At 34.5% G+C, this 12,244-nt stretch overlaps 1 protein-coding gene across 1 annotated transcript in view; it reads left to right on the forward strand.

Annotated features, from left to right (window-relative positions):
- LOC103515511 (transcription elongation regulator 1-like) overlaps positions 1–12,244 on the forward strand; it is a gene marked incomplete at its 5' end in the record, with an annotated part of 48,886 nt that overhangs the window by 31,498 nt on the left and 5,144 nt on the right. The window contains 4 exons of the mRNA XM_008480446.3: positions 3,814–3,837; positions 5,232–5,435; positions 5,927–6,090; positions 11,154–11,223. Of these exons, the coding sequence (XP_008478668.2) occupies positions 3,814–3,837; positions 5,232–5,435; positions 5,927–6,090; positions 11,154–11,223 (462 nt within the window). The remainder of the gene's footprint in view (positions 1–3,813; positions 3,838–5,231; positions 5,436–5,926; positions 6,091–11,153; positions 11,224–12,244) is intronic.

Consider the following 12,244-nt stretch of genomic DNA (forward strand, 5'->3'; position numbering starts at 1 on the left):
CTTTTTTTTTTTTTTTTTTTAATTCATAATTGCATATTACCTAATTAATTAAAATTTATTAATTAAAGAAGTAAAAATGACAACGTGGTAACAAACTTTTTTTTATATCTAATTCAATCTAGCCACTTTGCCCTGTTAAAAATAAATAAAAATAAAATGAAAGTAAAATAAAATCGCGATAACGGCAAAATTTATGAAGAAAAAACCCGTGGTAGCAAATTTTGCCGAGGAGAACGACAAAATAAGGAAGGCTCTACAATATGTTGATGCAAACGCTCTACACTATTTTTAGAGACAGTCAAAGGCTCTGCAATATGTGAAGGCAGTGAAAGACTACAGTCTACAGCTCTACTGTAGAGGCAGTCATGTATGAAATAAACGGCACAAAAACGGTAGCACATGTCGACAATATATTATTTTACATATAGAACGGTTTGACCTTTGAGTAAAAAAACGATGTAAAGTTTAGACGAAACGTTGCCATCCATCCAGGGTGTCCAATAACTGTGATACCTTCAGAATGTGATGTCAACATCATAATACGACTCTTTCGGTATTTCCTCATTTAGTGACCATAATTATACATATACATGTCAGCAATCGCACTCGATTGGTGTAAAGGTTAAATTAAAATAATCGGCTAAAAAAGGCGGATTTTCTTTTCTTTTAGATTTGCAAGATGGGATAAAAGATAAAAACGTCGACATTAATGAATAATAAGTAAAACAAGCACAACATGATCCTAATATCCATAACTTTTATGGAAATGAGTGATATTTTATTTCTCTTTTAATGCCCATTTATCATGATCATGTTAAACGAAGTATTTGATTTATAAAAATACTCACTTGCCTAAATATTAAACGAAAATTTGGAATTGCTTTTAGGCTCAAAATCCTGTATTTATAGGGGTTTTCCCTAAATCACAACTTACAATGATAACCATTATCTTCCGGACATCCTGTATAAAACCACACGAAGCAAATCTCAACCGACTTCCACATTGAATATGAAATCCACGTATTTGTTTCCACTAGGTCCCCCCCGTACTGTTTAATATAACGCTCCAATTTTATTAATTATACTAAAACCCCTTTTTGTCCTTAAATTTTCACAACGATTTCTCATAAAAAGGATTGCAAAGTTTGTGTTTTCACTACGATTTCTCATACGATGACAGAATTGCATGCTTTTCTTTTCTCTAGATGAAACTAAACAACCACCCTGAGGGACCCTTTTTTCTCCCCTCTATCTTTTTTCCCTTTCTCTTCCTTTCTACCACTGTCCTTCTTCCTCTTTTACCTTTATTTATTCCCTCGTTACCGTTTTTCTTTATTTTTCTCACTCTTTACCGTTATTTTTTCCTTTTGCCCAATCAAATGCTTTTCGGAAGTCTATCAATGGCGACATTTCTCATAAAAAGGATTGCAAAGTTTGTATGTTTTGCCAACGAGGGAAAGTTTGTGTTTAGAGGGAAATTTATAAACGCGACATATGGTGCAATTAATTCAATTTGAATATCTAGTTAATCTCTGTCATATGGAGGGATATTAAATTTCTGCTCATTAGGGAAATTCACGGCCAGACATGCTGACGTTTTAAGGGACAGAAATCTAGGTATAATAACTTTGTTGAATATTGGTTTGCGGTATTCTAATAAAGAAAAAATAAATAGTTTGCAAACCTCAGTTTTAAGGTTGAGAAGATAATGGTTTCACAACTCCAATGCATTTTGATATGTTCAAACAAAGATAAAGAAATTGGAATACATATTTGGAAGCTAAATCTGTAGTCTGTAGTTGAGTGGAACAGCTCTTTTGGAGAATCCTGCCAAAAGGAAATTGTCTTCTTAATTACCTAATTGGAAAAAAAAAAAAAAATGGTATCCCATCTACAGGAAAAAAAATACAAAAAAATGGTTTGTCCGTAGTTATCCTTTACCATTGCTTCTGGGGTCAACAAGATTTCGGCTAACCCCGAAAACCGTTTTGCATATTGCATATATGTTAATTATAAGAATAACTTTGGCCCAACAAGACACAAGACAAGCGGAAAGAAAGAAGAAAACATTTCTGGCAACATCACCATTGTTGTGCAATAATGATGATAACATGGAATATACAGGGTGAATCAGAAAAGTGTGTCGTTTAAATTAAATTCAATATTAGATATGTGTATATGGAATTTTATCCTCAATATAATTCGAGAATTTGACCACAATAATAGTAGTAGCCTACTGCTGGAGTAAAGCGACTTTATAGTCCTATGCGAGCAGTATAAATAAGCACTATTATTATTATTATTGACATATAAAAAAAAACAATAGGTAATAATAAATAAATAAACCTTCTCCGGAATCGAACCCGGGACCTTCTATAGTCGATCCCTGTACTTTCTGATGTGTGAGGCAGAATAGAAAGCACGGGCGGAAGGATGATGATGAAAAATGATTTTCTTCCATTGCTGCCGATAGCACATATTTTATATTTAATGGATGGATTTCAGGGGCATATCGGAGCTGGCCTCGATGACCGAGTTAGGTTTGACTCTCACTCTGAAGGTGTTGGGTTCAAATCCCGGGGGGAGTAGGAAATTTTATAAAAAAAATAATAATAATAAAATATATTTCAGGGTGAAGATGAACGGAAGAAGTGGAATTGCAATATAACGGCTGCGTTTCTGGAAAGAAACAACCGTGTCACAGCAGTCACATTTCCCAACATTTTGATGTCCAATCAAGCCAATTATCAACTTATTTTTCTTCTTTTTACACCTTATGGCACTAAGTTGCTGGTTCGATTCCCGCCAGGGGCGAATTTTATCCTTAACAGATAAGGTTCGTTCTCGGAATGGCAGGATTTCTCCTAGCCTGTCTTCCTTCTCTATTCGCTTTCGGGACGATAAGACCTTATTAGCAGTTACAGTTCCTTCTATCAATTCTCTCCGAAAAAAAATGACAATGGGGTGTAACAAACCTCTAAATTTTCTTTTGGATTCAAACCCACCAACTGCCCCTCCCTATTTACAGGGCCTGACCGGCCGCACATATTGTAACAGGCTAATAAGAAGGAGAAACTGTAAACTGAGTTTCCCGTTGCGCCCAGGACCCTGGGAAAATTGACGTGAGATGATTGAAGATATTGGAAAATAAATTTGTTCCAGTGAACATTTCAATCTTCAACCTCCACCATTAGCTCCTATACTCCTACTACCTTTTTTGTTATATAAAATAGGAGGAAAAATGCATATTTTATACATACATAATCTTATATTATAAAATCAAGATCCATTCACTCATTCACATTTCACACACTGATCGCTCTATCTCCTGAACCACAACACCTAGAAGCTTTTTTATTAGCTAGGTAAAAAAAAAAAAATACACGAAGTGTGACGTCACTTTGGACACGAACATTGTTTAGGCTTATGCATTTTAAGCTTAATGAACTACAAATTTAAATATACAAACATATCTATCCTATTCAACAATGTTTGTTTCCAACTTTTCAATTTGACGTCATTATTTGTGCAATCTATTGTTTTTGATATATTCGGATCATTTTTGATTTATCTTTGGTCAAATCGTACAGTACATTTTATTGGACACATTGTCTCCTTGGACCTCTCTTTCAGGAGCCCAATTGAGTGTTTCTTCAAATTCACCTAATGTTTTCTACATTTCCAATGTGTCCAGTGAAATAAAACACCTAAAAACTCTGAAAACCCATTTCTGTTTCATTACTTTTTTTTCCACAGTGATTTTTATGTCCGCAACTTTTTCTACAACTTTGTTTATTTTAAATTCTATTTCAGCCAGTAACAGCAAGTCCTGTTGAGGTAATTTGGAATCCAATATATTTTTTTACAAAAAATTAATCATGAATTTGTTCTGCGCCAATGTTAAAAAAAAAACTTCACAATTTATACTTTTTTTGGTATTATGTAATTTTTGGTTTGTGGTTTACCTTTGTATAAAAAACAGAGATGAAAAATATTTGTTGTTTTTTGTATTCCTGTGATATCTGCTGCCTTTTTTTTCGTCTATTAGAAGTTTTGTTTACTAACCCCGAACGTTTTGTATTTTGGTGACGATGCTATAAGCTTCTTTCAATGCAGTTGACAGTTTGTCTAATAGTTATTGACAGTTTTTCCATAGCTTTTCTTTTTCGGAGTTCGATTAATTTTGCGTCAACACTTTGCAGTATTTGCTTTTCAAAATGATTCTCATTACCCACTTTGCAATCCACGTGAGTGTGCACCATGTTTCTTTTTCAATTCACCAAAATACAAAATGAAATCTGTACAAAAAAAAAAAGATTACCTACAAAAGTGCAGTCTAACCCGATATGCCTTTCAAATGTATTCAACTTCTTCACAGTTTCTGTATCTTTTACCATAGAATGTCTTTTTTCTTTTCCTTCTTTTTTTCCTTAGTTGAGAATATTACTGTCTAATTGGACATCTATGAATCTTCAAAAAATTATTTAAAATATTTAATCGCGATAATATGTTCATTGTTCACTTTTGAATCTCAGCTCAGGGACTTTATCCTCCTAGTCTAAGCATAAGTGTAGGTACCTAGATCTTTATTTACATTTAAGCCCATTGTGTCAGACAGAGAAAGCTCCATTTATTTTATCTGGAAAAAAAACGCTCTTTTTTCATCTACTAGTCCCAATGGTAATTTTGTACGAAATCGCTCGCAGATGGGGTCAAGAGAAAGGATTAAGGGAGAAACACTGAGCGTGGGATCTTAACGCAGGGAGAAAAAATATGTAGAGGGAAAAAAGCTCTTTCCATTTTTTTTTTCTTTTTTTTAAGAGGCAGAAAACAGGAAAATCCGGTGTTTTACAGAGTCCCTGGTATGTCTCTCCTGTAGGAATACCATGCTAGACAGGAAATATCTTAATGGCTTGAAATTATACAGGGAAAAAGGAAACAGTTTTTCGGGGAAAGAAAATGTTTTTTTAAAAATTCGGTCTTGATATAGAAAAACAGGTCCTGAAAAACAGGCATGATATAGAACGGGTCTTGATTCCATCTGGGCTAATAATAAGTTTTGTAATACTCTAATACATACTTCTTGTTCTTTTTTTTTTTTTTTTTTTTTTTTTTTTTTTTTACTAGTCCAAAATTAGTTTATCTTTAGAAAACTAGCCCCAAAACTGGTCGAACTTGAAGTACCGGCTTTGTCTTCACCTCCCCCCTCTACTTCTGTTCCCCCTCTCTAGGTAGCCTCAGCTGTGGCGGCCCAAGCGCAAGCCGTACAGCAAGCTCAAGCTCAGGCTGTACAGCAAGCCCAGGCCCAGGCTGTTCAACAGGCAGCTGCGGCACAGCAGGCCGCCGTCGCTCAGAACTCACCGCTCCTGAAAGCCGCCGCTGCGGCGAATAATCCGGCTGCCGTGCTCGCGGCCGGCGCCCCCGGGGCCAACCAGGTAATATATCCAATATCCATTTCATTTTATATTAAAAATATTTTTTTTTTTTTCTTCTTCCAAGATTAACTACCACAAGAGGGTAGTTCCAAGAGGGAACTACCACACGGAAGTATTACCGTCTCGAAATTGAGAGAAGGGAGGACAGCTTTATGTCAATAAAATTACAAATAATTACAAAATAAAAATAGGATAGGAGAAAGCCAGCCTTTCAGAGGTCGAAAATTATTGTTGCTTTAGGGTTAAGTTCGCCCCAGGCGGGAATCTATTCCGCGACCTAACGCCTGCAAGAGTTACAAAGCAAACTGACTGAGGAGCTTTAAACTAATTACCTTTTAAATTAAAACAAACAAAAAAAAATATATATACTTTCCAACCTAATTAAGACTATACAGAACAGTGCCTTTTCTTGTGTCAGTACTTGGGGCAAAATTTGTCTTTTTTATTGGCGTCATATACTCATAAAACCTTGTTCATATTTCCCTCCTCAGGTGCTGGCCGGAGTGAATGTATCAGCGGCACAGCAGGCAAGTTACGCGGCCGCTGCTAGTTATACAGCCGCAGCTGCCAGGGCGTACAATACTGCCGTAGCTGCGGCACAACAAGCCGGAGGACCTACCGCGGCAGTAGCTGGATATGCCGCCCTGCCTGCCGGGTAAGTAGCATTTTATTATTGTAGTAGCTATACAGCCGCAGCAGCCAGGGCGTACAATACTGCCGTAGCTGCGGCACAACAAGCCGGAGGAGATTTCTCATAAAAAGGATTGCAAAGTTTGTATGTTTTGCCAACGAGGGAAAGTTTGTGTTTAGAAGGAAATTTATAAGCGCAACATATGGTGCAATTAATTCAATTTGAATAGGTAGTTAATCTCTGTCATATGGAGGGATATTAAATTTTTGTTCATTAGGGAAATTCACGGCCAGACATGCTGACGTTTTAAGGGACAGAAATCTAGGTATAATAACTTTGTTGAATATTGGTTTGCACTGTTTGCAGTATTCTAATAAAGAAAAAATAAATAGTTTGCAAACCTCAGTTTTAAGGTTGAGAAGATAATGGTTTCACGACTGTGGAATGCACTCCCTGCTTGTAAGAATTGAAGAAACTCCAATGCATTTGATATGTTCAAACAAAGAAATTGGAATACATATTTGGAAGCTAAATCTGTAGTCTGTAGTTGAGTGGAACAGCTCTTTTGGAGAATCCTGCCAAAAGGAAATTGTCTTCTTAATTACCTAATTGGAAAAAAAAAAAAAAAATGGTATCCCATCTACAGGAAAAAAAATACAAAAAAATGGTTTGTCCGTAGTTATCCTTTACCATTGCTTCTGGGGTCAACAAGATTTCGGCTAACCCCGAAAACCGTTTTGCATATTGCATATATGTTAATTATAAGAATAACTTTGGCCCAACAAGACACAAGACAAGCGGAAAGAAAGAAGAAAACATTTCTGGCAACATCACCATTGTTGTGCAATAATGATGATAAAATGGAATATACAGGGTGAATCAGAAAAGTGTGTCGTTTAAATTAAATTCAATATTAGATATGTGTAGGAAAAAAAAAGAAAAAAAATGAAACAATTTCCTTGCACGTTAACCTTTCCCCCGGTCTTTGTTTGAAAATGATAAGAAAAAAATTCATAATACATCTCATTAAATTTTCTGTACCCTTTGTTGGGGGCCACCCTGTATATACTTATGTTTATGTAGGACCTATACAAGTTAACCTTTCCCCCGGTCTTTGTTTGAAAATGATAAGAAAAAAGTTCATAATACATCTCATTAAATTTTCTGTACCCTTTGTTGGGGGCCACCCTGTATATACTTATGTTTATGTAGGACCTATATGCATATTTTCCACTCGGTGGTATGAATTATATTTCTGCTTCTACTCTGTTTTTAATGAGCAATTAATGGTTTTTGAAATATTCAAATTCAACTTCATAATATTACAAATGAATAGGTGTATACTGGGTGTCCAAGTTTTCTTTCCAATAGAAGGCGCTGTTGTAGATTCCAATATCTCTTTTAATGGATGGGAAAAATTGGATTTTCTAAAGTCGCATTAAATATAATTCTCACAGAAAACAGGGTGTCCAATTTTTCTTTTCAATAGAACGCGCTGTTGTAGATTCCAATATCTCTTTTAATGGATGGGAAAAATTGGATTTTCTAAAGTCGCATTAAATATAATTCTCACAGAAAACGAGTGAAAGGATACTTGGTAATCTCAATAGGGTGAAAAATCCATCACTTGTAGTCTAGCGTTTACAAAATGGGCAGTCCTTGATTCTACGAAATTTAGCAATTTTGCCAAAATTTGAAAAAAGCAATCAATATTCAACACCTAAAACCTATACATAAATTGTAAACATTATTTGTAAAAAAAAAAATAATAATAACCGGTCCGAAGGGACCATGTTTTCAACCTTTGGGACACCCTGTATTTGTGATCCGAGGCAAATGACATCATGAAAATATAATTCATTAAAATTCAGGGCTTTCCACTGCTGGGTTGTATACTCTGGCGTTTTTGTCTCCGAGCGAGGGAAAAAATTAGATTTAACTTTTTAGCGGGGGGGATTAGATTTAACTTTTTAATGGCAACAGCGCAACGGGAAAAACAATTAAAACCTATAAACCAATTTGTCTTCGCTTTATTTTTATTCCCCTCATTTTCGAAATCACTTTTTACTCATCCACGTCCCTGTTTCAATACCTTCCGAAGAGACACTCTGATTTCATTAGGTTTTAATGATGATGATTTTTTTTTTTTTTTTTTCCTTTGATGTTTTGTAGTGCAATATAATTGCAGATTTTTTTTTTTTGTCATTAAGATTTATTAATTGCACCATATAGCGGGAGAGGGCTGGAGTAACTGATTAATAGAGGTATTTCTGCTCTCTGATTGCAGTCACATTAGGCTTTTTTTATTAGCTAGTAAAAAAAAAATACACGAAGTGTGACGTCACTTTGGACGACACGAACATTGTTTAGGCCTTATGCATTTTATTATTTAAGCTTAATGAACTACAAATTTAAATATACAAACATATCTATCCTATTCAAACAATGTTTGTTCCAACTTTCCATTTGACGTCATTATTTGTGCAATCTATTGTTTTTGATATATTCGGATCATTTTTGATTTATCTTTGGTCAAATCGTACAGTACATTTTATTGGACACATTGTCTCCTTGGACCTCTCTTTCAGGAGCCCAATTGAGTGTTTCTTCAAATTCACCTAATGTTTTCTACATTTCCAATGTGTCCAGTGAAATAAAACACCTAAAAACTCTGAAAACCCATTTCTGTTTCATTACTTTTTTTTCCACAGTGATTTTTATGTCCGCAACTTTTTCTACAACTTTGTTTATTTTAAATTCTATTTCAGCCAGTAACAGCAAGTCCTGTTGAGGTAATTTGGAATCCAATATATTTTTTTACAAAAAATTAATCATGAATTTGTTCTGCGCCAATGTTAAAAAAAAAACTTCACAATTTATACTTTTTTTGGTATTATGTAATTTTTGGTTTGTGGTTTACCTTTGTATAAAAAACAGAGATGAAAAATATTTGTTGTTTTTTGTATTCCTGTGATATCTGCTGCCTTTTTTTTCGTCTATTAGAAGTTTTGTTTACTAACCCCGAACGTTTTGTATTTTGGTGACGATGCTATAAGCTTCTTTCAATGCAGTTGACAGTTTGTCTAATAGTTATTGACAGTTTTTCCATAGCTTTTCTTTTTCGGAGTTCGATTAATTTTGCGTCAACACTTTGCAGTATTTGCTTTTCAAAATGATTCTCATTACCCACTTTGCAATCCACGTGAGTGTGCACCATGTTTCTTTTTCAATTCACCAAAATACAAAATGAAATCTGTACAAAAAAAAAAAGATTACCTACAAAAGTGCAGTCTAACCCGATATGCCTTACAAATGTATTCAACTTCTTCACAGTTTCTGTATCTTTTACCATAGAATGTCTTTTTTCTTTTCCTTCTTTTTTTCCTTAGTTGAGAATCTTCATGAAGGAAACTTGTTCCTCCATGATTATCAAATAGTTTTTGCATGCGTCCAGTTTTGAACATTCTTTTTTTTTTAGCGTTTGTTTTACCCAAACTAATATCTGAAACTTGAACTTGATGAATTTCCATCAAATTCCCCGCACTTCTGACTTCAGATTATTCAAACTTTGATGAAATTTTAAAATTTTAATTGAAAAGAAGTAAACTTTTTGATTTTCTACATAGCATACAGAATCAATAAAGCTTTTTCAATTTTTTATTTCTTGATGCATCTAATATCTAATTCTGTTTATTTTACATGGAGAAAAAACGACTTGCTATGTAATGAAATTGTATGAAATTTTGAATAAAATAGTCAATGCTAAAATTTTAGTACTCCACGCTTTTGAATTTTATATTTGTATCTATCTTTTTTTATTTATTTATTATTTTTTTTTTTATTTCGTCTCCTGTCAGAATTTTGCTGAACCTCTATTTTGCCTGGACGCGTGCATATGACACTTGTTTCAAATTGGCTATTTGCCCTTTACCTATAACATCCCTGCATAATGATATACAGAGCTATAGAAATATTTATTAGAGATACGATCAATAATGGAAAACATATATTTTTATAATAATAAAAACTCTCTTAAACTCCGATGAAAAATGTTATTAGAAGAATTTCAGGAAAGAAATATAAACCAAAATAATTATTGTAATAGAATAAAAATTGAATACATAGCTCTGTATGTGAACAGTCGCATTCAAAATAGCAGATTGACGACTGTCCCCTGCCCCCCATTACGGTGTTTAGACCTTTTGTATTGTTCATAGATCGCATATTGAAATCTTCGTAGTTTACATACTAATATCGTATTCTGTGCCAAAATTGCAACCAAATGCTGCCCAACACCAAAAAGCAACCAACCAATTACCTTTATGTCAACGATGACAGGTCCTGCCTGCCGGGTAAGTAGCATTTTATTATTGTAGTAGCTATACAGCCGCAGCAGCCAGGGCGTAGAATACTGCCGTAGCTGCGGCACAACAAGCCGGGATATGCCGCCCTACCTGCCGGGTAAGTAGCATTTTATTATTGAACGAAAGGAGTGAGATAGGCACACAAAACTTTTCGTGAGATAGCTGAGACCCGTACCTGTTTCTACAAAGGGGTATATAAGTAAGTACTCGTATAAATAGTACTTTATTTAGACCAGTGGTTCTCAAACTTCTTTTTGCATGGCGCCCCCTTTGGACATATTCTCATTTTTTCAAGTAGGTTACCTATTTATAGGTTTTATGAAATAACAAAACGAACCAACCTTAGTGGCTCAAGCAGTTAGCGCGGGAGGAATTTCAGAACTGGAGGTTTATAGAAAAAGCCCCCCCTGATTTGTCTCCACGCCCCCCAGTTTGAGAACCTCTGATTTAGACTGTCAGCTGAGAACAAGTTGTTCAATTATACCGAGGTAGAACACAACATGATTGAATATGGTGCTCTGCTGCCTCTCACAAACGGCTGATACACTTCTCAAGGATGGTAACAACTAAATCAGTCCTAAGAGAACCCCAGCCTTCATTATTTCGAAGCCAACAATGATTGAAAATTGTTCATTCTATAATTTATATACCTGTACTTTTTTATTTAGATTCATTCGAGTGTGCCAACATAGAATTATAATGTTACTTATTCTATTATTTCAGATATGCCCGGGAGTATGCAGACCCATACCTAGGTGCCACAGGATCAATAGGACCACTACCTACCTATGGGGTAAGTAACCTGGATATATGTAATGGTAAAATTAATATTACGTTCACATCCGGGGCCAAACTTTGAGATTTGGTATGATTGATGTAAAAAAAAAACTCTGTCAAAGGCTAGAATCCCAATGATAATCTTGATGCTAAAGTTTGCATAAAATAAATCGGAAGTAAATTTTATGCCAAACTTGAACTTTGCTCTGGCACAATTTTTCAAATATTATTTGATCCAAACTAAAAAAAAAAAAAAAAATGAAGAGAAAAATGTCAGTCCTAAATTTTTTTGTTGTCTATGTGTATTTGTTCAATGTCCAATAATTTATTATTTAATTTATGTCTTTGATTTAAGAGAATCTCCGTTGAAAAAGTTTAGAAATAAAAAAAAGGTAACCATTTAAGAGTCTTTTACGGCCCTTTGTACAATGCCAGCAGGTCCTATCCAAATGAAAGCTTTAAATTTGACCATGTTTTTTTGTATATATTTTTTTCCATCCCTCTGCAATTCTCTTCAAAATCTTCCAGAAGTGAGTGCAAATTACCTTTCTAATACTCTTTCAGTTGCTCGAATAACATTAGAATGATAGAGGAAGGATGTTGTATGTTTGAGTAGTCCAGTTCCAAAAGTGGACATAAAAAAATGAACATTTTTAGGGGGGAAAAAAAACAAGCAAAACAAAAAACAAAAAAACTCATATCTTTTGAAACTAGCAGCCGATTTTAGTGGTTTTGGTCTTGAAAAAAAAAAAAAGTAAAAAAGCTAAAATCTAAGGGAATCTTCTGTTGATATATATGGTATTTCTGGCAAAGTTGACATGACATTAATTATCCATTAATCATTAGTTATATCAAGGTCAAAGTTCCGAGATGTCCAGTTTTGGCACCGTTAAAAAAAATGACCCCTTTTGGAACTGGTCTACTCATTTAAAATAAATGAAATGCTGAAATTCTACTGAAAATCATAGCTAGGCTTCCACTTAGTTTCCCAAGTTATACTTAACGCACAAGAAAGGAGATTGACTCACGTTATACTT

This window comes from Diaphorina citri, unplaced genomic scaffold (assembly GCF_000475195.1).
Source record: "Diaphorina citri unplaced genomic scaffold, Diaci psyllid genome assembly version 1.1 scaffold1359, whole genome shotgun sequence".
In the NCBI taxonomy this organism is placed as follows: Eukaryota; Metazoa; Arthropoda; class Insecta; order Hemiptera; family Psyllidae; genus Diaphorina; species Diaphorina citri.